The following is a 27,865-nucleotide window of genomic DNA, read 5'->3' as shown; positions in this document are numbered from 1 at the left end:
GATTCGCGTCTAGCAATTGCTGTCACCAGTAGTATTTCCTATGCGTTTGATCAGTAAGAGAGAGAGAGTGACTGACTTACTTACTTCTTGACATTTGTAATAATAATTCATGCAATAATAAGAAAACATCACGAAAGATCAATACCTCTTGTTGGTGGACATACAAAACAACAGTAGTAGAACAAAACATTATGCAGGTAAACTATAGGCATGATGAGTAGCAAAACAACAAACATCAGTAAAATAACGATTTAAAGCCCATGATCCATAAACGTCAGGCCAACATCGAGTAATCTTATCAACATAACAGAAAACCAACGCTCACGTAAATAATATGATTCATCTATATTACCAATGTTGTAAATGTGCACTTGTAAACTGCGCGTCTGACAATCACTCAAGTGAACATGGGATTATTGTTGAATTCCAAGATCTTAACTGCAATGCCATCATTTGTGTATAACATATCAACGTAAATAAATATTTTAAAATGTATATTAATTGTTATGCCAACAACTGTGTACAACACATCTTCGTTAAATGATATTTCGATAGTTTCTAGATCTATTTTCAAAACAACCACTTACATACCATATGTCATAGTAAGAACTTTGTATCTCGATTAACTGGCGTTTTTTGTCGTTGGAAGCGTGAGACTAGATCCCTAATCAACATCATGCATCCGCAGAAGTTTACAGGACTATCATTGAGGACACACCTCCATTTCGACTTATGAAAATGTCGAATTCAGAGAAAACTGACCCAGTAAGCCACGCCAGAGTTTAACTGGGGTAGACTCCGGCTCAATGATCACACGCTTGCCAAGGTATTTTCCTCGTCCGAAGCGTTCGTTGTCCAACACGGGTTAAGACGCTTTCCGCCAGTATCAGAAAATCACGTGTTTTTCAAGAGAACATAGCTTCGAACATGTCGTAGAGAAAGACACGTTTAACCTGGGTTCTGACGTCGTCTTTGGACGCCTTGGAAACAAATTCATTTTGAAAAATGTCAGTGTGAACTCACTTACTTCGCCATTGTGGATCTCTGTGTGCGGTACTGGAGTTTAAAGGCCAAAGAAAGGGAAAAAGAAAACCTTAATGTGAAGTTTAAGTCGGACGAAAGATCATTAACACTGTTGAGCAAAGTAGTTCAATTTTTTTTAACCCGAACGTAAAATGCTTTTGAAAGGTTGGATTCTACGGTAGCCTTTTCTGACCATATTGGAACCAGTGACGTCACATCATTTCATCACTTAAAATACATTCCCCGAATGCAACCTGAAATGAGCTGTTTCAAGCAAAAACATTGGATGTGACATCACCGATACCGTGGTTCCCAACAGACCACGTAGAATCTGGTGTTTTGAAGGCACTGTCCAACTATTTTTCTGCACAATGCTCATTGGCCTTTCGTCAGATAAATACTTTATTTTAGGGGTTTTAATTGCCTTTTAATTTTTAAGGGTGTCAACGCCAATCTAACTCGCTGATGCCGGCGAAGGGAAGACAAAATGACAATCTTCCAGACTACAAAGACGAATCAGTATTTACAGTAATTGGGGTCAATATCTTCCGTTAAATCCGTTCCCTGAGGGATGACGGATTGTATTTTCGTCGATTTAACTGATTAACCCGTCACCGATCACAGATTAATTCGTTACAAGAAACTTTACAATGTTGTTGAATCAACAATGTCCTTTTGATACGTAATATTTAGTGAATACCTACTGAAAATGTATTTAGTGAATACCTACTGAAAATGTATTTAGTGAATATCTAATGGAAATGTATTCAATGAATACCTACTGAAAATGTATTCAGCGAATACCTACCAAAAATATATTTACAACCACTTTTCCTTTGCACAGATACATGCTGAAATACACATAGAGTCATATTCATATACACACAGTTGGTGTTTCTTCTTACAGATGCATGTCAGCAGTGTTTTTGTTGTGTGCCGCACAGTCCTTACTTTCTTAAAAACACAAGCATCAAGTAGAGAACAAACTATTCAAGAAACCATGAAGAATGGAGTGAGTGAGTGAGTGCTTGGGGTTTAACGTCGTACTCAACAATTTTCCTGTCATATGATGACGAAGGAATCATTAGGGTGCATGTACGTGTAATGTGCCTCCTTGTTGCAGGACGGATTTCCACCGCTCTTTTATTTAGTGCTGCTTCACTGAGACGACTTACCGAAGGCAAGTAAGCCGCCACGCCCGAGCCATTATACTGATACGGGTCAACCAGTCGTTGCACTATCCCCTTTATGCCATGAAGAATGGATTAGCTAGTTCTTTCAAAGTGCTAGCAATGACCTTTAATCCTCTACAGGTTCTGGTAAACGGCTTTGAAGTTCAGCGATAGTCTCGCCTTCTACACAGAAAGAGGAGGGCAAGCAACGGAGTACGTCCCGGTTATAGTCGAACAACTTTATTTCTATATTCGCGTACTTCCATTTCCCATGGTATTCCTGAAGTCGACCATCTACCAGGTAGTCAAGTCCTTCCTTAGAGAAAGCCAAATGGGTTCTGCCTAGCACGTGCGCTATGATGCCCCATTTTTGGCCACACTCTTTGCAGACAAATCGGCCAAGTTTGGCGTAGCCATTGCTGAAGACAATCTGTGTCGAGTGCTTTATTGCGCTAAATCTGTGAATGAGATTCGGATCCAAGCCTAACCAGAGGTCATCCAAATTCCGCACATGCGCTCTGTTACACACAAAATTTCCGCAGCCATTGCAGAAGAAATCGCCCACAATTTCGTCATACAACTTTGTAAGGTTGCGGGTAGAGCGACTCCATAACTCCCGTTCGGATGAGGCAATTTGGATATCATTCAGAAGAGCCCGGTAGAGCCCGCTTGAGTCTTGCTGCTGTTGTGCGATCTCTAAAGCAACTTTCTCAATGGATGACTCTGTCAACAGGTCAACCGGATTCTCTGACTGTGCTGAATCGGTCACTGGTCTCCCTGAAACAAACAAGAAATCGCAGGCGTTACAGAGCTAAAACTTTCACTTTAAGGAATGTTTACTGAACGTTGATATTCCTTATTGAATCTATGCAACAAATATGAGAGTACTGTCAATAATTTCATGTAACGGGTCGTGGTATAGCGATTAAAGGCGTTTGCTCTTCAATATCTAGGACACACGAGGCGCGGGTTCAAACCCGGCCTTGGGCAAGGGATTAGCTGATTTTCCTGCTCTCACTGCTTGTATCGACGAAATTCCGGTGGGCGTTTGCGCAGTCTAACGTTCGTTGAAGACCACTTGTGTCCCAGCAATATGGTCTTCATACATGTACGCCACGTGTGAGGATGTTCGTCAGACAAAATCATCAGTCAAAATATCAGACGGACACACGAACGGGCAGTGAAGATGCTATATGCCCTCCACTAAGTACATAATCGAAGGTTTAATACAGTTTAACTGCTCAATACAGCCCTTCAGCTGTGAAATTGAACGCTCCCGTTGGTGTCATAACTTCAACATGTTAAACACAGCAAAAAAAGGATAACCAAGAACCAAAATGCTTAGATACGATATTACGCTTCACCAGCAAATAGTTTCGCAGCATAGGAGTTACAGTTAACACGTCAAAGGTGTTCCATTTTAAATGTCAATTGCATTTTAATTCTTAAGGCTTATAAGTGACCAGTGACAATTTTCTCGATGGTAGGATTCTACAGAATAATGATTAAGCGTTTTATAAGGATGCATTGTTCCTCACCACTGCCACCCCTAGACAAGCTCCGCGTTTGGAGCCTGTGTAATGTTTGTAGGCTTGTTTAGGCTTAGCCTCACGTGGATCTATTTAATCAGCATTTATCAATAAAATTGTTTCAGGTCTTGTGTATATTTTAAGAGAATGCATGTATATACAGTATAATAAAACCAGACAGTTTTTTGATGTGAAACACAAAGAAAACAACAATTTAAAACAAAATCCATGAACTGTTCAAAACTGAGAGAAAGTGACTTCATATGTAGAGGACCTGACAAGTGCTCATTTCATATGCAACGAAGAAATTTTACATATGCTTCAAGATTTAGTGAGCAACATATGCAAAATTTCTTCATTTAGCTTCCTAACTTTCATATGAAATGACCGCGAGTGTACGATTCTGTTTATCACACAACTGAGACTGATAAAAGTGGGGGGAAAAGCGAACATTTTCTAAGCTCAAGCTCGGACATTTTTATAAATGTAAACGAACTACAGCCTAGGTCAGACGGCGCACTGTTGGCCATAGCCACATGACTACGCGGTGAACATACAGTTCCATTACAACACTGTCAGCTTTACTGGTGTACATATACATGTTTAATGCAAAACAGCAAATATTTGGCAATAACAATGATACAGAGCACGCCAATTTAAGTGAGAAAGGCCAATAATTTTTAAATATGTCCGCGAGAAACGATGAAATGAACTGTCTGCATCGAGTGACCTGTGTCCTGCCTATCACTCGTGATCACCTCGTTGATCTGGTAGGTATGTTTGAATGTTTTCAGTTATTGGAGCGTCAGTGTGGATTTGGATGTGGAACCAGGAAAGAGAGTTTATTTTCACTGTTTGTTACACGTATGTTGCTTTTGGAACATAATGGTGGGCTAGATTCAGTGAAAACTGGCGGCCATGCAGTTGCAGTTGCGGCAAGTTTCTCATAAGTACAGTGCGATGTTGTTGCAGTGTTCGTTATTTCAGATGAAATATCCGAGCTTGCTCCAGGTACACCAAGCGCATTGTTACCCTGTCGAGGGTTACAATTCACGCGCCAGTTTACAATTCAGAAATGAAATAAGTTGCAATTTAGACACCAAACCGCGGCAATAAATCAGAAGCATAATTGCTTGCAAGTTTACCCTGCCTTACCCGGATGTGTCCATGTGATGACGTCATTGCCCGGACAGTCCGTCCTCACCACATAGTCCCAGGTCCTCATCTCTTTGCCCAAGTGAAAGGCGAGGATCGGCCAGGTAGTAATTAGCACATGGAATCCCGTCTCAAATAGCCGATTAGTCTCTACCGTGTAGTCTGTAACATAGTTTAATTGTAAAGGGAAAATAAAGGCGTTGCCTGTGAAACATCAGGTAAGACTAATTTATATCTAAGCCAACTAACGACATCTTGGGAAAGTGCAAGTGTATAAGAAGTTTTCTAATTGATATCAGATCGTTTTGGCCAGTGTCATAAGGGGTGGTATGAGTCAGAGAGAAGCACAAATTTCCCTGTAATGCCCCCGGCTGTCGGGAATCAACCACAAAGACATAACGAGTTAAACTAAATGCTATGTAAGTGTACGGTGGAACGCATGAAAGTAACGGTATACATAACTGCATCCTTTTGCGTCAATGATATACATATAAGATAGGAGATAAAAAGGAACGTAATTGGACCGCCAATTAAGCGGGTTTTTTTCTGTTATCATGATTGAACTAACTTTCATGTTGAGGCCTACGTGGTCGAGGGAGTTAGCATGTCACCTCGGGGTAATGACACAATAGCCTCTCACAAATGCGCTCGCTGTGAGTTCAAATCCAACTCATGCTGGCTTCCCCTCCGGCCGTTCGTGAGAAGGTTTTACAGCAACCTGCGGATGGTTGTGGATTTCCCCCGGTCTCTGGATCCCCCACTCCCACCACCATATTCTTGGCCGAGGTCGTATAAGAAAAATATTCTTGAGTATGGCGTAAAGCACCAATTAAATTAATAAATAACTGACTTTCATGTTCGGTCACATTACCAGTGACCGAACATGGCCTATCATATTCAGCTGGATAAATTCCCAGATAGTCAAAATTTCACTCTAAATATAACAATGTGTAACAATTCGCAAAATTTATTTGGTGTTAGCGATACATTTTTGGAACTAATTTGCACAGTTGACATACCCTGCTGATGACCTAGAACACAGGCAAGCTCGAGGTTGGAAAGTGTTTTCATCAAGCAAAACTTCATGGACAAAATGGCCATAGGGTACTTCACAAGAACAGCCACTTTGTAAGTTGTATTGACGCGATATATTTCTACCAGTTTGTTCCTCACGACTGTGGCAGTGTTGTCTTCCTCGTACGGTTTAGAAATTGACTTTAGATAATTCTCTTTCTCTACAACAACAATGACAATAATAATAATTATTTATCAATTATTAATCAAGAATGGTGGTAATGACAATAAATACATGATAATAATAATACTAATGATAATTATGGCCATAATCTTAATCAGGGTGAATAAGAATGCCCGGAGACCCTAACCCTAACCCTTCGCCAGGTAACTGGCAAATCTCATGACGTAAAAGCGCAGCCGAAACACCGAGCGCTAGATTCGAACACGCGGCCCTTTTTTCAAGGGTCTGAACGAGTCGGTACTCGAATCACCTGACCCACCGAGGAGGTCACTTTAACGTCATACAGTTTCATATTACATTCACAAATAAACTTTTATTTCCAGTTAAACGATATTTAAATTAGACATCTATCTTACCATAGAAGTCCTCAAATAAGCTCATCAGATTGTCATCCAAAGGTCCAGTTAGGTTTTCCTTTAACGTCTTCACCTTTCTCCTCATATAATTCAAAGCGTCGAACCTCCGGCACTCAGTGTTGATGAACAAGCCAGACTGATAAATCTGAACGAAATTGCGTTATATCATAGGTGGCAGAATCATCCGAACGCCATTCTACATATACATCCACATTCATACCTAATATATAACAAGGTACGTAACTCTAATGCTCAAAAAGAAGACTCAACTTTACATAACTGGACATAAAACACGGAAAAATGACCCAATCTCAACCAAACAAAAGCTGAAAGCTGATACGTTAAGCTTTGTACTGGCGTGTGAACTGGTAAACAAGCATGCTTTCCCTTGGCTAAACAAGCATGCTTTCACTTGGCTACACAAAACCGGGAAACCAGTAAGTTTGTAGGTTTTTTGTTTATTCGGACAAATCCGGTTAACAGGAAGACCGTCGGGCGAGAATTCTGGCTTGATTTCTCAGGGGTGAAAACCGCTGGAGTCATCAAATTTCTACCACTGATCAAGTGTTTATTTATTTATTTGATTGGTGTTTTACGCCGTACTCAAAAATATTTCATTTATACGACGGCGGTCAGCATTATGGTGGGTGGAAACCGGACAGAGTCCGGCGGAAACCCACGACCATCTGCAGGTTGCTGGAAGACCTCCCCACTTACGGCCGGAGAGGAAGCCTGCATGAGCTGGACTTGAACTCACAGCGACCGCATTGATGAGAGACTCCTTGGTCATTACGCTGCGCCAGCGCGCCAACCAACTGAGCCACGCAGGCTTCCAGGTCAAGTGAAATGTTCTTTTAATAAAACACTTTCAAATAACTCGATTAGTTACGGTCTATGCTCCATTCTCTGTTTTTTTTTTTTTCCATAAACGCAAATCTGTCGGTTCAACTTGCCTGCATCAATGCAATCCGTCTGGGCGATAAAAGCTTAGCTCTAAACAAAAAACATATAAACTTGCGGGTTTTCGGCTTCGCATAGCGAAGTGAAAGCACGTTTGTGGGCCGAATTCTACATGTGTCAACTTTTGAACGAACGTCGTTTGGTTCCGTGTTTTGTATCCAGTTATGTAAAGTTGGGTGTCCCGTCCTAGGCACTGAAGTTATGTACCTTGTTTTATATATTAGGTATAAATAGCGGCCGGATGATTCTTCCACCCTGTTTATACTCTTGTCTTCACTTTATCTATACATTGGTTTAATGCTCTTGTAACTAAATTTGGACAGCGAGAGCAGAATAATAACTGTGTCTAATTCGGGACTGTGTATGTTCGTCGTGTTGAATTAAATAGTCTCGATGGATATATGAACAGTTGTAATAAAAGAGCAACTGATATACATATTTTGATTATCGACAACTTAGCCCGGTACCCGACTGGGATGCTGATTCGCCTGGAACATTCCGTGCGTCTTCAACATCGATGAAAACTGTCGACTGCTTCTCTTTGTATGAATCCGTGTTAATTTCATATTTTGTTTTTAGTTCTTTCAATTGATGGCTTTTGTAAAAGGTTGTTTTGGAAACTGACCTTGCAATTAATGGCCTGCAACGTCTATTTTGGTTGAAGGCTGGTATGCAAATGTCTGTTTCAACGCCTAGACACATGTTTAGTTTGTTATATTTGTCTTTTAGATCTAAAAATAAGCAAAAACCTTTCCAAGACATTCACTGTCATTACTCCTGTATATTTCACGGGTCACTTTCATCATGTCGACATGATGTCGATCAGTTTTATGGTGTGGACATGACGTCAGTCAGGCTTATGGTGTGCACATGACGTCAGTCAGGCTTATGGTGTGGACATGACGTCGCTCAGGCTTATGGTGTAGACATGACGTCAGTCAGGTTTATGGTGTGGACATGACGTCAGTCAGGCTTATGGTGTGCACATGACGTCAGTCAGGCTTATGGTGTGGACATGACGTCAGTCAGGTTTATGGTGTAGACATGACGTCAGTCAGATTTATGGTGTGGACATGACGTCAGTCAGGCTTAATGTGTGGACATGACGTCGCTCAGGCTTATGGTGTGGACATGACGTCGCTCAGGCTTATGGTGTGGACATGGCGTCAGTCAGGCTTATGGTGTGGACGTGACGTCGGTCAGGTTTATGGTGTGGACATGACGTCAGTCAGGCTTATAGGTGTGGACATGACGTCAGTCAGTCTTAATGTGTGGACATGACGTGAGTCAGGTTTATGGTGAGAACATGACGTGAGTCAGGTTTATGGTGTGAACATGACGTCAGTCAGGTTTTTGGTGTGGGCATGAGGTCGGTCAGGCTCATGGTGTGGACATGACTTCGTACAGGTTTCTTGTGTATACATGTCGTCAGTCAGGTTTATAATGAGGAGGATACAACCTAGAGCTTTGTGAAGAGAGTCAGATGGTTGTGCCCCTTTTTTCAGACCTAGCTATATAAGCCTACCTTATTGTCAGCCTAAAACTCATCCATTAATAATACACGAAGAAAGAAGTCAAACACAAAATATATACCGTGGCTAGTCTTAAACAGGTCCAGAAGAACGCCGCGCGTTTGCATTGACCTTTCTTAGCTCCATATCTCAGACTTGCTTTGTTCGTTTTCAACCAGGTCATGTATTTCACAGAAGTTCTGTCCGCAGGAGGGGAGATAACCTCGGCCCTTCTGTTTTCTGGGTGGTCTTCATCAACTGGCATCTCTACAGCAAACAAAGTGTTATAGCAAACCGGCTAGGTGTTTTCAGAATATACATATGCGACAGCTTAAGTCACTGAGGCTTTCAGATTACTAGAGATGTATGCATGTAATATCTGAGAACGACTTCAAAAGATCTATAAGTACAGTGCCAACAAACGATTTTAATATTTGCTAAGGTGGCTTACTCGTGGACTGATAGACTTTCTTCATTGTCTCTTCTACACGAGACATAAGCTCATTAACCCTTTCATCAAAACCACGGTCCTGTTTTTCCGGTACTGTCGTCCTCTCTGTGGACAAAGAAATATATTAGATTTAATTCATCTTAAAACTGTATTATTATACAGCTGAGAACGGCATATCTTCAATAAAATAAATAAACAAAACACCATTGTTTACGACTGCTTTTCCTGTGCTTATTTTCTTTTACGGAAAAAAATACACAGGAATTTGGTTGTAATTTTGTTGACCGCTTGGTCTTGGTGCTTAAAGAAAAATATATCTAAAACGGAAGTAGGCATCACTAAATAGACCACTTAAAACTATGCGTAAATATACTTTCATTTATGTTTTTCGAGTTTTGTGAAGAGAGTTAAAGGCGTTCAAACGTTTAAATTCTAAAGTGGACTTTATGGACAATATTATCAGTCTAGGAACTCTGACATCACAGGAAGTTTATCCAACTCTGATTATGACACCGAATGTTGTAATAACTCTTTTTACCCATAAGTACAAAATAACGTTCTCAGAAAATTGCTCTATTCTGGTAAACATCAGGAAAAAAGGTGATGTGATGTCAGTGTTCCTAGATACCGTCAGTATGGCTCATAGTAAGCCCACCATGAAATTCAAATATTTGAATGCCTTTCAACACTCTTCCAAAACTCTAAAAAATATATATAAAATTATTTGTACACATAGTTTTCAGTTGCCCGTGTGGTGAAACTTACTTCATATTTTAGCTTTCTGTTACTTTTACATTTATTCGTTACATTTTATCAGCGATCCAAATCGGGATTCCACTATTTAGGCCATTCTTCACCTATTGTAATATAGAACAAAAATGATATTTTTGTAACTAGTGACGGTATGAAGCACAGTATTTGCTTGAACTCACCATGGGTTATTAATCCTTTGCTTTTCCACCTCTTCATAAAGAACTTAGTTAAACAACTTTTGAACACAAAGTTGAGTGGCATCACCCCATGGGGGATTTGAAAGGGTTTTCAAATATACAAAGTGCAGAACAGGATCATGGGAGATTTTTGTGTTCAAAGGAGCTAATGATTTAAATACTATTTCTGATGTGAGGCGTTAGTCAGAGGTGAGTTACAGTGATCACATATCGAATCTGGATTTAAGCATTTCATTGAATTTGGCTCCGAGTTTGGATCAGTAAAGTTGATATCTAAAGAATTATTCAGATAAGTTTTAATTTAAGAGAGTAGCCCGACGATCATTCACGCAGACCACATGGGTTTTCATTTCAGAGAGTAGCCCGACGACCATTCACGCAGACCACATGGGTTTTCATTTCAGAGAGTAGCCCGACGATCATTCACGCAGACCACATGGGTTTTGATTTAAGAGAGTAGCCCGACAATCATTCACGCAGACCACATGGGTTTTCATTTCAGAGAGTAGCCCGACGATCATTCACGCAGGCCACATGGGTTTTCATTTCAGAGAGTAGCCCGACGACCATTCACGCAGACCACAAGGGTTTTGATTTAAGAGAATAGCCCGACTATCATTCACGCAGACCACATGGGTTTTCATTTCAGAGAGAAGCCCGATGATCATTCACGCAGACCACATGGGCTTTCATTTCAGAGAGTAACCCGACGATAATTCACGCAGACTACATGGGTTTTCATTTCAGAGAGTAGCCCGACGATCATTCACGCAGACCACATAGATTTTCATTTCAGAGAGTAGCCGATGATCATTCACGCAGACTACACGGGTTTTCATTCAGAGAGTAGCCCGACGACCATTCACGCAGACCACATGGGTTTTCATTTCAGAGAGTAGCCCGACGATCATTCACGCAGACCACATTGGTTTTGACTTAAGAGAGTAGATAGACAATCATTCACGCAGATCACATGGGTTTTCATTTCAGAGAGTAGCCCGACGATCATTCACGCAGACCACATGGGTTTTCATTTCAGAGAGTAGCCCGACGATCATTCACGCAGACCACATGGGTTTTGATTTCAGAGAGTAGCCCGACGATCATTCCCGCAGACCACATTGGTTTTGATTTAAGAGAGTAGATAGACGATCATTCACGCAGACCACATGGGTTTTCATTTCAGAGAGTAGCCCGACGATCATTCACGCAGATCACATGGGTTTTGATTTCAGAGAGTAGATCGACGATCATTCACACAGACCACATTGGTTTTCATTTCAGAGAACAGCCCGACGGCCTTACACGCAGACCACATGGGTTTTCATTTCAGAGAGTAGCCCGACGACCATTCACGCAGACCATATGGGTTTTCATTTCAGAGAGTAGCCCGACGATCATTCACGCAGACCACATGGGTTTTCATTTCAGAGAGTAGCCCGACGATCATTCACGCAGACCATATGGGTTTTCATTTCAGAGAGTAGCCCGACAATAATTCACGCAGACTACACGGGTTTTCATTCAGAGAGTAACCCGACGACCATTCACGCAGACCACATGGGTTTTCATTTCAGAGAGTAGCCCGATGATCATTCACGCAGACCACATGGGCTTTCATTTCAGAGAGTAACCCGACGATCATTCACGCAGACTACATGGGTTTTCATTTAAGAGAGTAGCCGGACGATCATTCACGCAGACCACATGGGTTTTCATTTCAGAGAGTAGCCCGATGATCATTCACGCAGACCACATAGGTTTTGATTTCAGACTTTAGCCCGACGACCTTACACGCAGACCACATGGGTTTTGATTTAAGAGAATAGCCCGACTATCATTCACGCAGACCACATGGGTTTTGATTTCAGAGAGAAGCCCGATGATCATTCAAGCAGACCACATGGGCTTTCATTTCAGAGAGTAACCCGACGATCACTCACGCAGACCACATGGGTTTTCATTTCAGAGAGTAGCCCGACGATCATTCACGCAGACCACATAGATTTTCATTTCAGAGAGTAGCCCGACGATCATTCACGCAGACTACACGGGTTTTCATTTCAGAGAGTAGCCCGACGATCATTCACGCAGACCACATAGATTTTCATTTCAGAGAGTAGCCCGACGATCATTCACGCAGACTACACGGGTTTTCATTTCAGACAGAAGCCCGATGATCATTCACGAAGACCACATGGGCTTTCATTTCAGAGAGTAACCCGACGATCATTCACGCAGACTACATGGGTTTTCATTTAAGAGAGTAGCCCGACGATCATTCACGCAGACCACATAGATTTTCATTTCAGAGAGTAGCCCGACGATCATTCACGCAGACTACATGGGTTTTCATTTCAGAGAGTAGCCCGACGATCATTCACGCAGACCACATAGATTTTCATTTCAGAGAGTAGCCCGACGATCATTCACGCAAAGTACACGGGTTTTCATTCAGAGAGTAGCCCGACGATCATTCACGCAGACTACATGGGTTTTCATTTCAGAGAGTAGCCCGACGATCATTCATGCAGACCACATGGGTTTTGATTTAAGAGAGTAGATCGACGATCATTCACGCAGACCACATGGGTTTTCATTTCAGAGAGTAGCCCGACGACTATTCACGCAGACCACATGGGTTTTCATTTTAGACAGCAGTCCGACGATCATTTACGCAGACCACATGGGTTTTGATTTCAGAGAGTAGCCCGACGATCATTCACGCAGACCACATGCGATGCCATCAGGGAAGACTAGGTTAGCGCAGTTTTGAAGTTCGATTGAATTTGGCACAAGAACGTTTGAAAGTAGGTCTATAATAGTAATGAAAAAAAAACTCAGTGTAGTCCCACAGAGTTCTAGGATGGATGGAAGGAGATATATAGATCACTTGGACAATATCCTTCGATCAATGTTGGCCGAGAGGCAAAGGCACTGAATTCAAAGAACACGCAGGTACGCCAAATACCTGGAAATAAATACCTCGCCGAATTAACACTTTTAGTAATCTCTTTCCAATCTCGCGAACTCCAATTACATCTTGTGCATATGTATACAATTGATAGAATGGACATGACCAAAATTAACTGCACACAATCCACCATAGACTATCCTCTTTCTCTGGAACCCTTTCTTCTCAGTGAATACACAATTAAAGCCGAACAAGTTTTACCTCTGCAATTCAGGTACTTACCCAAATGGGGTATGGACACATGCTGTCGTAAAGAGTCGATGTGGTGTCGAACCACAGCAACGGCATGGATGTCAAAATTTGCACAAGTTTCCATCGCTGTACAAAACAGGTTTTCCAAAGGGGATTCCCTGCACAGTGAGGTCGACAGCACAAGTATCTGAATAAAGATACCAAAAGAAAAAAAAAACAATGAGAAAAAATACATACATGGAAAAGTGACCTATGAAATGCTCACTAAAATGGACACCTTTATCACATGAAGAGCTACATGTATCTACTTCAATAATTTCATTATTTACCCGTTATTATTCATGATTATAATCATATTTATTAGTTGTTAACTAGTCTTTGACCATTTTAATTTATTTTATTTATGCCTGTAAAAACACAACTTTCTCTACTATGTAATTAGCACAAGTGTCCTTATGGCGGTCTGTATTAATTAAAATGTATATTGAACATCTGTAACTCTTAGAAATGTGTCTCCATTATCGTAACCAAATTGTCTGACGTCACTAAACTCTGACGTCAGTAACTCCTGACTGGCTCTCATGTTCTCCAATGGAAACCATCAAGCCAACCAGAAATCATTAAATATAAGCGTCAAGTCCGACATTCCTATACCATTCGTAGTCCATACAGGGCGTTCCAAGTCGATAATCGCAAGATCCATTTCCACAACAACCATCGTTTTGACATGGTGATTGTTGATACGGTATTTTAATCTTGCTAAATGGAAAGAAATATTAAAAATGAAGCAAGGAATAGTCGGAAGACCATTAGGAACTGTATCTGAAATACATTTGTCTATTTTTCAATACCGGCCCGGATAGGACAGTTGGTAGAGCATCCGCTACGGCAGCGGTAGATCCAGGATCAATCCTGGGTCGAGTCACACCTAAGACCTTGAAAGAGGAAGTTGTAACGTGGCGTTCAGCATGAAGGGGATAGTGCAACGACTGGTTGACCCGTATCAGTATAATGGCTCGGGCGGGGCGGATTACTTGCCTTCCGTAAGTTGTCTCAATGAAGCAGCACTAGATAAAAGAGCGGTGGAAATCCGTCCTGCGACAAGGAGGCACATTACATACACCCTACGGATTCCTTCGTCGTCATATGACAGAAAAATTGTTGACTACGACGTTAAACCCGAAGCACTCACTCACTCTATTTTTCAAAGATTAAAATGCAGTCAAACGTTTATACTGTGAGGTGGGGTTTATGGAATACCGAACGTCAATGACAAAAATGTACTCTTGTAATGCCTGCCGCAGCAAAACTAAGCACATATGATATTGGGGCCAGCCTTACAATCCATTTGGTTGCAGGTAATTTAATAAAATAGAAACAGAATAAATAGCTGATGGTATCTGATAATTAGCACACAGTTTTGAATATTCTTTCTACGGATGATTACTTCATTTTCTATGTTTCTTTCCCATTAAGGGTACAGCTACCAGAATTTCAGACCGCTTCGGTGGCCAAAAGAAGAACGTCCATATCGACGTACGACTTAAAACCCCAAGCATACACACATACATACATACATACACACATGTAATATACATACATACATATGCCAGTATTTCTGATGGGCATTTCAAAATCATGAAAAAGACAAAGTTCTGATACTTGTACGAATTAAACAAGTAGCTTGGGAGACGCTTTTCAAGGTTATATTTTGATGGGTTCTTTACTATCCAGATCATTTTAGCACAAGATACCTGGGGCATATGCTGGGCTTGCTGGGCTTGCTGGAAGGGCCGTTTGAACTTGTGATACTTTTTCATGATTTGTTTATACACGTCCTTTCGTTGTTCGTAGTAGTCAGCACCTAATTCTAGAATCACCATGGAGAAATCTGTCCATTTAACCACATCTTCTTCCAGAGCATTTTTGAAGAGTTTCGCCTTAGCGATCAACACACTGTTTTCTTGAAGAACCTTGGATAAAGGTCCATCAGATGACTCAGTTCCAATTTGAACACATGGAATATCGTTGAGAAAGACTTGGCATCTTCTCAGCACTTTACCCGCCAAGGATGATTTTGTCACCAGATAGGCCACCTTCCCATCCGGGTTGCAAGCAAGAGAGAGATGTTCCTTAAACAAAACAAGCAAGCGAGTTAAGGCTACACCTCAGGTAATTTTCACAAACTGAACAAGAGATAAATAATAACTGAGATTTCATAACAGAGCTCATCTGAATGCAAAACTTCATATGAATGCAAAAGTTCAGTTCAATAAACACTGAAGTCGTGAATTTGGTAATTTACGGTAAATACTATGCAAGCAGAACATCATCGATGGAGCATCCCCCAGTATGTCTTTGTGCTTTATACACATGCAAACCTGACCTCAAGATATAGTCATGCTGGCTTCCTCTCCGGCCGTAAGTGGGAAAGTCTGACAGCAACCTGCGGATGGTCGTGGGTTTCCGCCGGGCTTTGCCCGGTTTCCACCCACCATAATGCTGGCCTCCGTCGTATAAGTGAAATATTCTTGAGTACGGCGTAAAACAGCAATCAAATAAATAAATAAATCAAGATATAGTAGTTTTTGGGATAACACAGCTAACATTTTTGTAATTTACTGTATTTGATATGCTCACAGGGAATCAAACATGTAACATGTCCATTGTGTTATTGTGCTCCACATGTGTGCAGACTGCGTACGTTTTAAGACATCAACCCTAACCTTTTGTTTAACATTGCTTTCCTTGTTATTATACATAAATGTAGAATGTTTCACAGGCTTTCGATCCACTTACCGAGATCTTTTGCAGATGGTCTAAACATTTTACAATTTACGTGGCGATGCTTTGACTTCGCTGTTGTCGTTGAACCCACATGCGTTTATAAGTCTAAGGCATTATACAGGCAACGTCATTGGCCAAGGTTCATCCTCTGTATTAATAGGGGCCTCTGTCAAATATTGCTGTAATGCTCTGTGCAGGCAGTGGTTGTGACATGTATAGGGTTGTTGACTTTGTTATTGTGGAACATTTTAGCTATGATAAGCGGCATACACTGAGTTATGCAGAAGCCGTTACAATTCAACTCGTGTTACACGAAGAACATGTAGTTATAAGCCTGAGAAGCGAGATCGCCCATTGTATTTCATGACAGGCGACACCAGTATGCTGTGAGCTATGCTGTGACAAGTTAGAAGAAAACGGATAGGTCAGTGGTGAATATCCCAGAACATTCTCTTGGAAGCCAGAGGAGTATATAAGAAAGCGAGGTGGGGGGTGGGGGGTGGGGGGGGAGGTGTGGTAATATAGAGAGAGAAGAGAAGAGAGCACTAGTAGGTGTGTCGCGGATTCAACAGTGGTTTGTCAATTCTGACAGTGGGCTAGTGTTACTGCTAGTGATCACCAATGTTCAACAAAGGGCCGATTATAGTCAGAAGAACTGTGGCCCGCGAGGATCAACAGAGACCAGCAGTGGTGCTGCATGCGTTTGGATTATTCGTCACTAGGGGGCAAGGTGTCTCCAGTGAACCGCGACGAACTGCGGACGAGTGGATTACGAAAGAGGTGTTACAACGCTCTATGTATCACGAGGGTGATACCGGACACGGTTTCCTGGGAGGCTGTGAGTTGCGACGCGCGTTTGGTGGACTACAGTGGACTCTGTGGATTGCGTCTGACAGCTGTATACAGCGGGTGTGCAGAGCACGGTGCGATGGGTACGCAGGAACTGTACGAGTGGACTGTTCGAGACATTCAAGGTCGTGAGTAGGCTCTATGACATACCCTCTGGTTTCAATTTCGACACTTTGATCAGTGAACTGTTACATAGAACATTGTGTCTGGTATATGCAATTTTGTCACATTGATCCGTAGATTGATTGTTTGTTCTTGAATATATATATATATATATATATATATATATATATATATATATATATATATATATATATATGTATATATTGCAGGGGCCTCCGTGGCTCAGTCGGTTAGCGCGCTAGCGCAGCGTAATGACCCAGGAGCCTCTCACCAATGCGGTCGCTGTGAGTTCAAGTCCAGCTCGTGCTGGCTTCCTCTCCTGCCGTATGTGGGAAGGTCTGCCAGCAACCTGCGCATGGTCGTGGGTTTCCCCGGGGCTGAGCCCGGTTTCCACCCACCACAATACTGGCCGCTGTCGTATAAGTGAAAAATTCTTGAGTACGGCGTAAAACACCAATCAAATAAATAAATATACATATTGCATATTTCTTTTTATGTGTTATCTTCCTTGTCTTACGCCCTCACACACTGCCATATAAAGCACAGCTAGTTTGGAAACTAGAACCAACTAGACCCACAAATTTATGAGCTTTTGACAATTGGGGGCTCGTTTGGGAAAGCTAGAAATTTGTGAGTGAGATAAATTAATTTTGGAAAATTTTTGAGGATTTCTGGTGTTTCGACGTAAAGGCAGTGTGACTTGGTGCGACAGGAGAGATAATTCCCCAGTAGTAGTATAGGGCAGAAGGCATATTTCCATTGAGAGTAGTCAGTCCCCAGAATAGCTGAGCTCGCTGGCAGATATGGATCTTGCAAAATTAGTAGAGTTATGGAAGGATATGGGCTACGATGGCCCGGCATTGCAAGACTTTGTGAAAGAGCAGCAGGCTAAAGACAGGGAGGAAAAGGCAGCTTCCAGGGATGCTGAGAGAGAAAGGGCTCAACGTGAGGTTGCAACTGAGCGAGAAAGGGCTCAACGTGAAGCCGGAGCTAGGCAGCGCGAACTAGAGTTGCAGATTCCGTTAGAGCAGGCTAGAAATCAGGGAGGGGGGAGTTTAGCTGTAGCTATGAAATCCCCTTTGCCCAAGTTGCACAAATTTGATGAAGGGAAGGATGACGTGGATGATTTCCTAGAGAGATTTGAGCGTTTTGCTCAGAGCCAAAAGTGGCCGGGAGAGAGCTGGGCGGTGTGTTTGAGTCCCCTTTTGACAGGCAGGGGCTTCCAGGTGTATTCCAATATGCCAACTAGAGAGGTCAATGAGTATGATCGGTTGAAAACGACGTTGCTGAAACGCTATGAGCTTAATGAAGAAGGGTTCAGGAAAAAGTTCAGGGAATCAAAACCTGACACAGGTCAAACCGCATCACAGTTTGTGGGCAAATTACAAATCTTCTTTACTAGATGGATGCAGTTAGCGAAAGTCACTGAGGACTATGATAGCCTGAAAAACATGATGTTGAGAGATCAGTTCATTTCTATTTGAAATCATGAAGATTTGGCTATGTTTTTGAAAGAACGAATGCCTGAACTTACCAGCATTGAAAAGATGGCTCATGTTGCTAAGCAGTATGTTGAAGCTCATGGCTGTACTTTGTTCAACAAGAACAAAAAGAAAGACACTTTGGGCTCATCCAAAGGTGGTGACACAAAGCCCAAGCAGTCAAGTCCAGGTAGCTCTCTGGGTAACCCGGCTCAAGGTAGCACCGATGGTAGCAGGAAGCCCCTTGAATGTTACATCTGTCACAGATTGGGTCACAAAGCGAGGGACTGCAGGGTTAAGATTCAGTCCGGTCAACACCAAACACAGAAGGTTGCTGGTGCTCAATCCATCCCTGGAGGGCGTGGCAGTGCTGGCATTTGGTGCCAGTACATGGGTAGTGACGGTGAACAAGGCAGAGCGGATAAACAGGCTATCTTGAGCCAGAAAGGGGCACCATCTGACCAGAAGGTCACAGACAGCAAGTCTACAGCAGCCTATCAAGCTACCAGCCAGCGGATTGCCTCCATTAGAGAGTGCATGGAAGATGGTCAGTTGAAAATGGCCAATGGTGAATCCATCCCAGTGATAAGTGGTGCATGTAATCATGAGTTACCACTTGATCATGGCATGCCAGTGGGAGAAGGGTTTGTAGGTGATACCAAGGTGCAGGTGTTACGGGATTCTGGGTGTAGCAGTGCAACTGTTCGCAGCAGTTTGGTCCAGCCTGAACAAATGACTGAAAATGTATACGCTTGTGTGCTGATTGATGGCACTATACGCCAGTTTCCCATTGCCAAAATCCAGGTGGATACCCCGTTCTACACAGGAGAGGTTGAGGCTGTGCGCATGCAAAAGCCCATATGTGATCTGGTCATATAGGTATATCCCTGGGGCAACCAACCCTCCCAAAGTGAGAAAGATTCAAGAGATAACGGAGGAGCACAAGCAGCTGTGACCAGAGCTCAGGCCAAGAAGGCAGAGCAGCCACTGAAACCTCTGGTTGTCTCACACCCACTTGATGTCAAAACGTTGACAGTGGATGAGTTCAAGAGGGCTCAAAAGGCTGACCAAGGTCTGGCAAAGTTGTGGGAGTTGGCTGGGGAAGGCACAGAACTCACCACGAGAGGTCATCACGGGTACAAGTATGAGGTACAAGTATTAGGTACAGAAAGGTGTGCTGTACAGAATATATTAGGAGCGTAGAGACTCGGCGGGTGAGGTCAAACAGATAGTTGTACCAAGGGAGTACAGGAAGCAAGTTATGAGTGTCGCTCATGAGTCTGTAGTGGGTGGTCATCTAGGCTCAAATAAGACAGTGGACAGAATCACGAGCAGTTTTCACTGGCCTGGTATCACAAGTGATGTGACCAGATTCTGTCAGTCATGTGATATCTGTCAAAGGATTATACCCAAGGCTCAAGGAAATGTGTGCTGAGCAACCCCGAGAATGGGACAGGTACTTGTCAGCTGTGTTGTTTGCCTACTGTGAGGTACCACAAGCAAGTACGGGGTTCTTTCCCTTTGAAATGCTCTATGGCAGAGCGGTTAGAGGACCTCTGCAGATACTGAAGGAGCTGTGGACTGAGCAGGAAACTCCAGAGGTCAGTAATACGTACCAGTATGTCCTGGACCTAAGAAACCGCCTTGAAGAGACATGTGAATTGGCCAGAAGGAGCCTGTATGAGGCTCAGGGTGTGTACAAGCACCATTATGACAAAAAGGCCAAAGACCGAAGATTCAAAGCAGGAGATAAGGTTTTGGTCTTATTACCGACTGACCACAACAAGCTGCTGCGGCAGTGGCCAGGACCAAACCAGGTTAGTGAAGTAGTTAACAAGGTTGACTATAAGGTCAAGGTCAAAGGCACGCCAAAACTGTATAATATTAACCTGCTTAAACAGTACATTGAGAGAGATGATGGTTCTCATGATGATGACACTGAGGCTGCAGCCATGGCCGTGATTGAGCCAGAGATTGGCGAGAGTGCAGATGATGCGGAAGATTTGCTAGAGCTGGGTGTTGGCTCAGGCGAAGAGACTATCTAGGATTCTGATTTTCTGATTGACTCTCACCACAGCAAAAGGCTGAGGCTCATGCTCTATTGAGGGAGTATGAAGATATTTTCACAGAGCAGCCTCCTTCCACAGATGTGGAGAAGCATGTCATCGAGACCACGACTCCAAGTCCTGTAAGCGTAAAGCCATTTCCAGTGCCTTATGCACTGAGACAGGTAGTTGAGGAAGAGGGCAGGAAGAAGCTGGAAGCAAGGATCATTGAGGTCAATTTCCTCTTACAATTCACCAATTGTCTTGGTCAAAAAGAAAGATGGTCCTCCAGGTTCTGTATTGATTTCCACAGATTGAACATGGTCACCAAATTTGATTCAGAATCCATGCCCAATCCTGATGACATTATGGCCAAACTAGCAAAAGATGAGTTTCACTCGAAGCTAGACCTCAGTAAAGGGTACTGGCAGATCCCAGTTGCTCCAGCATGTAGGCACATGACCGCATTCACAACACCACAAGGGTGCTTTCAGTTCAAGAGAATGCCATTTGGACTAGTGAATAGTGCCGCTTTGTTCAACCGTATGATGAGGAAGGTCCTGAATGGTGTTGACCATGTAGATAGCTTAGTAGATGATGTGTTGCACCACACCGAGACATGGTCCACACACATGACGACCCTCACAGATATCTTTGAAAAGATAAGAGGAGCAGGTCTCACCATCAGACCTTCAAAAACCATGATAGGTTACACCAACCTAGGGTTTATCGGCCACACAATAGGTGCAGGTGAAATGGCCATGGAGTCAAAGAGGACAAAGAGGCAAGTCAGGTCATTTCTAGGTCTTGCGGGATATTACCGCAAATTTATCCCAAACTTCTCGACAATTGCGGTACCCTTAACTGACTTGACCAAGAAGGGGTCAACCGATTGCAGTTAGGTGGGGTGGGGTGGGGTGGACCCCAAGAGAAAGCTTTCCAAACACTAAAAGGGATGCTGGCACAAGAGCCCATACTGAGATTACCTGACTTCAGTAGGCCATTCATAGTGCAGGCAGGCAGATGCCTCAGAAACAGGAGTAGGTGCAGTTTTACTGCAAGAGTATGAAGATGGTAGGTTTCCAGTAGCTTACGTGAGCAAGGAGCTCAAAGCTAGTGAGCTCAACTACTCTGTGATTGAGAAAGAGTGCCTTGCACTGGTGTTTGCAGTCAAGAAGTTTTACAAGTACCTCTATGGGAAAGAATTCATACTGCAAACAGACCACCAACCTCAAGCTTACATCCAAAAGATGCAGGCAGGAAATGGTCGCATCATGAAATATGCACTGTTTCTTCAGACCTTCAGATATAGGGTTGAAGCAATCAAAGGGTCTGAGAATGTTGGAGCAGATTATATCAGCAATGTAGAATAATGTTTTTGTGTTTGTGGTAGACCTGCAGGTATGTTTTCTGAAAAGTTGATTTATGATATATTTATGAAATATTTTCTTGAGAAAAGGGGGGGGGGGGCGTGTTTGTCAAATATTGCTGTAATGATCTGTGCAGGCAGTGGTTGTGACATGCATAGGGTTGTTGACTTTGTTATTGTGGAACATTTTAGCTATGATAAGCGGCATACACTGAGTTATGCAGAAGCCATTACAATTCAACTCGTGTTACACGAAGAACATGTAGTTATAAGCCTGGGAAGCGAGATCGCCCATTGTATTTCATGACAGGCGACACTAGTATGCTGTGAGCTATGCTGTGACAAGTTAAAGAAAACTGATAGGTCAGTGGTGAATATCCCAGAACATTCTCTTGGAAGCCAGAGGAGTACATAAGAAAGCGATGGGGTGGGTTGGGGTTGGGGTGGGGTTGGGGGGGAGGGGTTAATATAGAGAGAGAAGAGAAGAGAAGAGAGCACTAGTGGGTGTGTCGCGGATTCAACAGTGGTTTGTCTGGTTTCAATTTCGACACTTTGATCAGTGAACTGTTAGATAGAACATTGTGTCTGGTATATGCAATTTTTGTCACACTGATCCGTATATTGATTGTTCTTGAATATATATATATATATATATATATATATATATATATATATATATATATATATATATATATATATATATATATTGCATATTTCTTTTTATGTGTTATCTTTCTTGTCTTACGCCCTCACACACTGCCATATAAAGCACAGCTACTTTCGAAACTGGAACCGACTAGACCCACAAATTTCTGAGCTTTTGACAGCCTCCGTGACTCAATTGGTTAGTGCGCTAGCGCAGCGTAATGACCCTGGAGTCTCTCACCAATGCGGTCGCTGTGAGTTCAAGTCCAGCTCATGCTGGCTTCCTCTCCGGCCGTACGTGGGAAGGTCTGCCAGCAGCCTGCGGATGGTCGTGGGTTTCCCCCGGGCTGAGCCCGGTTTCCAACCACTATAATGCTAGCCGCTGTCGTATAAGTGAAATATTTCTGAGTACGGCGTAAAACACCAATGAAAATAAATAAATAAATAAATAAATACCTCTGTATTAATAACTCGTTAGATTACTCGGCAAACTAGGGCCCATGGCCCCAAAACTGATGCGAAAAAAAATTAAAAAAAACACACAAACAAACCAAAACAAGCAATGCATATTGACAAAAAAGGTAGTCAGTATTTAGTTGAGAGATCAACTGTAAACCCATTAAGGTATTATAAGAAAACAGACATCATCTCTCCGTTGCTCACCTTTATAGCTTTCAGAGCCACAAAGCGCTTCCCGCTTTTTGCTGGACACAGAATCATTGTTTTCTTACACTCTTTCACGACAGAATACAGTTCCTTTTGGTAATCTCTAAGAGTCAGAATCTTCGGTTCACAAAGTGTGGGAGATACGCACCTTGCTCCTACTCGGATGAAGAAAAATAAATCATGAGAACATCGACAGAACTTAAACACCTCTTCCTTTGTCGAACTCCCCGTGCATATATAACGCACACAATCATGTGTAATTTGTCAAGTCGCTGCCCAATATTACCTGACGTCACTGGTTTTTATTGGTCTCCAATCCTGTTTTTGTTGCCATAATGTAGAGTTTCTAAGTTTACTTAGCAAACGTCTAATGAATCTGACTGAAAATGAAAGAATATGTTTATTAGCCTACTCGTGTCTCCAAACGATCGACTGGCAGTATAACTTTCATATACAGTTCATTCTGGCTTCCTCTCCGGGCATACATGGCCAGGACTTCAGCAACCTGCGGATGGTCGTGGATTTCCCCCAGGCTTTGCCCCCCCCCCCATAATACAGGACACCGTCGTATAAGTGAAATATTCTTGAGTACCGCGTAAAACGCCAATCAAATAAATAAATAAATAAATTAAGCTGATGGTAAAAGCGAAACCGCTTCTCCGAACATCCGATTGTTCACTCAGATACGTGTCAGTAGACATCTGGGAGTCTCAAGTTTATGTAGGTGACATCTAAGATAACACCATAATTTGAAACCATTTAACAGACGCTGGAAAATTCATACACCATCCGAATTAAGGTGTGCTGACCTGGTGGTGAGGAGGCTTCTTCCTCGTCAGACAGGCCGCTGCTCCCGAGGCTTGAACGCTTTCTGAATGAACCTCCAAGACTCAATCTAGACAACGATGGAGACAAACCAAAATCTTCATCGCCTTCATCTTTCTCTTGAAAGTCTGTTTTCAGGGACAAAAGAAAAAATAAGATAAATCGCTTTTAACCATTCGTAAACAAACGATTAACACAAGCCCAACTTTCCTAAACTAACACTTTCAAATTCCTTTCCTTTGGATGGGTTACATTACAATATGTTACAAATTTTCTGTGGGAAGGCCACTGATACACCATGCCATTACACACCTAAAATGACACCAACCTTAATGCAGTTCTTGCATAAATGTACCATTCAATTCCTTCACTCATAACTTGTGTGAAACGAAGAATCATTTCGTTCAGCCTTGTTTGGCATCAGAACTGCCAGCTCGTTTTCTACATGAAAGTTAAAGAGCTTAGTGTGAAACGAAGAACCATTTTGTTCAGTAAAGCGTGGCTTTACTGATGAACTATGGATCCATTCTGGAAGCCCTTCATTCTAAAGTCGACAATCTCTCTCCGTGTGAATGTGAGTTAGGGGTTTACAGGGTTTTGTTAGGGATTTATATGGTAAATTAGGGGATTTACAGGGTAAGTTCGGGTTTTAGAGGTTAAGTTTAGAAGGTATATGTATGGGAAGATAGTATTGTTTCCCAGCAGACTCTGTTTCGCTTCTCAAACCTTTATATATGTACTTTATACACGATATCAAGAATGCTCGGCTTATACCATGTCGGTCTGATTCATGAGCATGAAAACTGAGCACCCGGAATGAATAATGTTCAGCAAAGAAAGAAAAAAAAAACACTGGCGACGACTGTGTGATACCCGGCAAATGTGTGAGTTAGGGTTTGTGTCTAACTGTGGCCCATGGCCCAACAAGCAGTAAGAACGGTGGAATTTACAGATTCCCTGCCATAGGCCCTACAATCTTGTCACCCTTACAACTGTGACAAAGGCAATTTATTCTTGGGTGCGCACTGAACAGCGGAGAAAATAAATACACTATTCTAAGAGCTGCAGTCAATAAATAATAAAACTAGTATCTAAGAGAGCAACAGAACAATGTCTACCTGAGATAACAACCACATGACCCTACAGAGATAAGAATACAACTGTAAACTGTCGAAATCAAGTTTAGCTTTTTATGAAAAACAACACGAACCATCGGAGGATGGGTTATGGTTAAAGCGGCCGCGTGCGTGCGTGCGTGCGTGTGCGTGTACGTGTGTGCGTACATGTGTATACTGGGTAGATTAGACCTTTCCACAGTGTAACACGCAAACCCCCTGCTGAAAATGCAACACGCAAACCCCCTGCTGAAAATGTACACGCAAACCACCTGTAACACGCAAACCCCCTGCTGAAAATGTAACACGCAAACCCCCTGCTGAAAATGTAACACGCAAACCCCCTGCTGAAAATGTAACACGCAAACCCCCTGCTGAAATGTAACACGCAAACCCCCTGCTGAAAAATGTAACACGCAAACCCCCTGCTGAAAATGTAACACGCAAACCCCCTGCTGAAAATGTAACACGCAAACCCCCTGCTGAAAATGTAACACGCAAACCCCCTGCTGAAAATGTAACACGCAATCCCACAAAAAGTTGCACAATTTCAAAATCTGTAAAATCTTGTCAAAAACTAAAATGTCCATGATTGTACACAGCGTACAATTGGGTACAAAATGTTTAATTTTTGTGATATCTTGCTCACAATATTACCTGATATCTTGCTCACAGGATTTCCTGATATCTTGCTCATAAGATTACCTGATATCTTGCTCCCAAGATTACTAACATCCATGAACACAAATGACACACTCAAGGGCGAATCGGCGGCCAGCATTATGGTGAGAGAAAACCGTTCAGAGCCCTGAGGAAACACACGATATCGGCAGGCTGCTGTACGAACCGAGAGGAAGCCAGCTTGAGCTGGATTTAAACTCACAGCAACTGCATTGTCGAGAGGCTCCTGGATCATTGTGTTGCACTAGCACGCTGACCACTAAGCCACCGAGTCCCTCTCCCCTCCACCAAACACCCTCCATCCCCCACCCACCACGTAATTGTCAGAGGCGATCTTCCTGAATCATTGTACTGCAAAGGACTATTTATGTTTGGTTCGGCTTAAACTAAAGGAATTGGTTGATGGCCCTTGTTTGACCGTTTACGCAGCCTTAGGTTCACTGAAAACAACTTAGCTCCCACCAGTATAGTGTACAAGGAGCCAAAACGTGGCAAAATGTTCCGTTTAGATGTACTTACCGAAAGATTGCTCTGAGAATTCGCCCCACCACCCCCTAAAAAAATGATAGTCACCGTACAAGTGAGAACTAGGTGGAATGCCGGTAGGGTTTTCACAGCAGCCAAATCAATCAAATAATATTTCAGCATGAACGTAGAGAAATGGAAGCTACTGACCTTCATAACACTGAGTCATCTCCTCAATGACACCATCCATGCCGCTTTTCCGAAAGGCATCCCGAAGGCCAGAACACACATCCTTTTTCAAACGCTGAACACGATTCAGTAACAGCTCGGCCGCAGATATTCTGCCTTTGTTTTTCATTCTCGCGTTCAACTGCCTGTCTGTCAACTTCGTCTAAATACCCACCAAGGTGGGTCAAAAGCTTTATGGGATTAAACTTTGTTTTGATCACAGGCGTTAAATATTCCAGAAATCTCTCACTGTGTTCGACTTCAGCAATGTCTGGCTCTCCCGTCAGAATATCCCTTAGGCAGGTCATAACCTAAAATATTAATATATATTCATTTAGTTATTTGTTGACTTGTTTATATTCAGTGGTTCAATGGTTGTTGATTGGTTGCCAATTCATTCCAAAATGCTATACTGGCTCTCCACAGAACATGCTCTGTTCTCTGGCTGGGCAGGTCAATGCAACCATCATTGGTGACCTTTCGACACTGTAACGGATTTATTTATTTATTTACTCATTTATTAACATATCTTGAGTACTACGCCGTGATAAAGAATATTTTACTTATACGACGGCGGCCAGTATTATTTTGCGAGGCAACCGTTGCTGGTAGACTTTCTCACACATACGACGGGAGAGGAAGCCAGCATGCGCTGGACTTGAATTCACAGAGATCGCATTAGTGAGAGGCTTCTGGTCCATTGTGTTGCACTAGTACGCTGACCACCAAGTCCCAACCGCATCCACCCCGACCCCGATACTGTCAGAGATGTCAGAAATCTGGTTAACTTGTTTATCTATCTATGTGCCAAACAGCAATAGGAGCGCTTCGAGCTCGTACTCTTTTATCATTAAACCTTAAAAAGTCATATGCCACGTTATATGGTTTCTACCTTTAGTGACAAAAGAGTTCGGACTGGAAGCTCCCGTATTTTGTGTTAACCATTTACATACTTTTTGAAAAACTAAATGATTTTCTGGGTAGTTTAACAACAAACATCAAGAAACTTTGCAGGGTTTCTGCTGTTACTGCCAGTTCCTGCCATCACTAACGAA

The 27,865-nt window shown here is 42.5% G+C and overlaps 2 protein-coding genes across 2 annotated transcripts; one reads left to right on the top strand and one right to left on the bottom strand.

Moving 5' to 3' along the window:
• Nucleotides 1-326: 326 nt before the first annotated feature.
• On the bottom strand, nucleotides 327-27,103 carry LOC135476093 (uncharacterized). Its single transcript, XM_064755991.1, has 11 exons — nucleotides 26,793-27,103; nucleotides 24,306-24,449; nucleotides 23,494-23,651; nucleotides 15,286-15,663; nucleotides 13,562-13,718; nucleotides 9,416-9,520; nucleotides 9,047-9,231; nucleotides 6,494-6,638; nucleotides 5,899-6,114; nucleotides 4,880-5,041; nucleotides 327-2,972 (listed from the first exon to the last, which is right to left on the bottom strand). Exons 1-11 carry the CDS (start codon nucleotides 26,938-26,940, stop codon nucleotides 2,323-2,325), a joined length of 2,448 nt encoding a protein of 815 aa, XP_064612061.1. The 5' UTR covers nucleotides 26,941-27,103; the 3' UTR covers nucleotides 327-2,322.
• On the top strand, nucleotides 17,611-20,206 carry LOC135476326 (uncharacterized). The gene is given in 2 exon segments (XM_064756321.1): nucleotides 17,611-19,647; nucleotides 19,967-20,206. Coding segments are annotated over 2 exon segments (1,794 nt in total). The 5' UTR covers nucleotides 17,611-18,093.
• Nucleotides 27,104-27,865: the final 762 nt, after the last annotated feature.

This window comes from Liolophura sinensis, chromosome 10 (genome assembly GCF_032854445.1).
Source record: "Liolophura sinensis isolate JHLJ2023 chromosome 10, CUHK_Ljap_v2, whole genome shotgun sequence".
NCBI lineage: Eukaryota > Metazoa > Mollusca > Polyplacophora > Chitonida > Chitonidae > Liolophura > Liolophura sinensis.
Note: the sequence above shows the minus strand (reverse complement) of the source record. Positions and strands in the feature narration are given on the sequence as shown.

Coding starts and splice junctions, on each gene's coding strand:
- LOC135476093 (XM_064755991.1), bottom strand. CDS start 26,940: ATGAAAAACAAAGGCAGAATATCTGCGGCCGAGCTGTTACTGAATCGT. Junction 23,652..24,305: donor AGAAGCCTCCTCACCACCAG/GTCAGCACACCT, acceptor TCATCCGAGTAG/GAGCAAGGTGCGTATCTCCC. Junction 6,115..6,493: donor CTTATTTGAGGACTTCTATG/GTAAGATAGATG, acceptor TTGTTGTTGTAG/AGAAAGAGAATTATCTAAAG.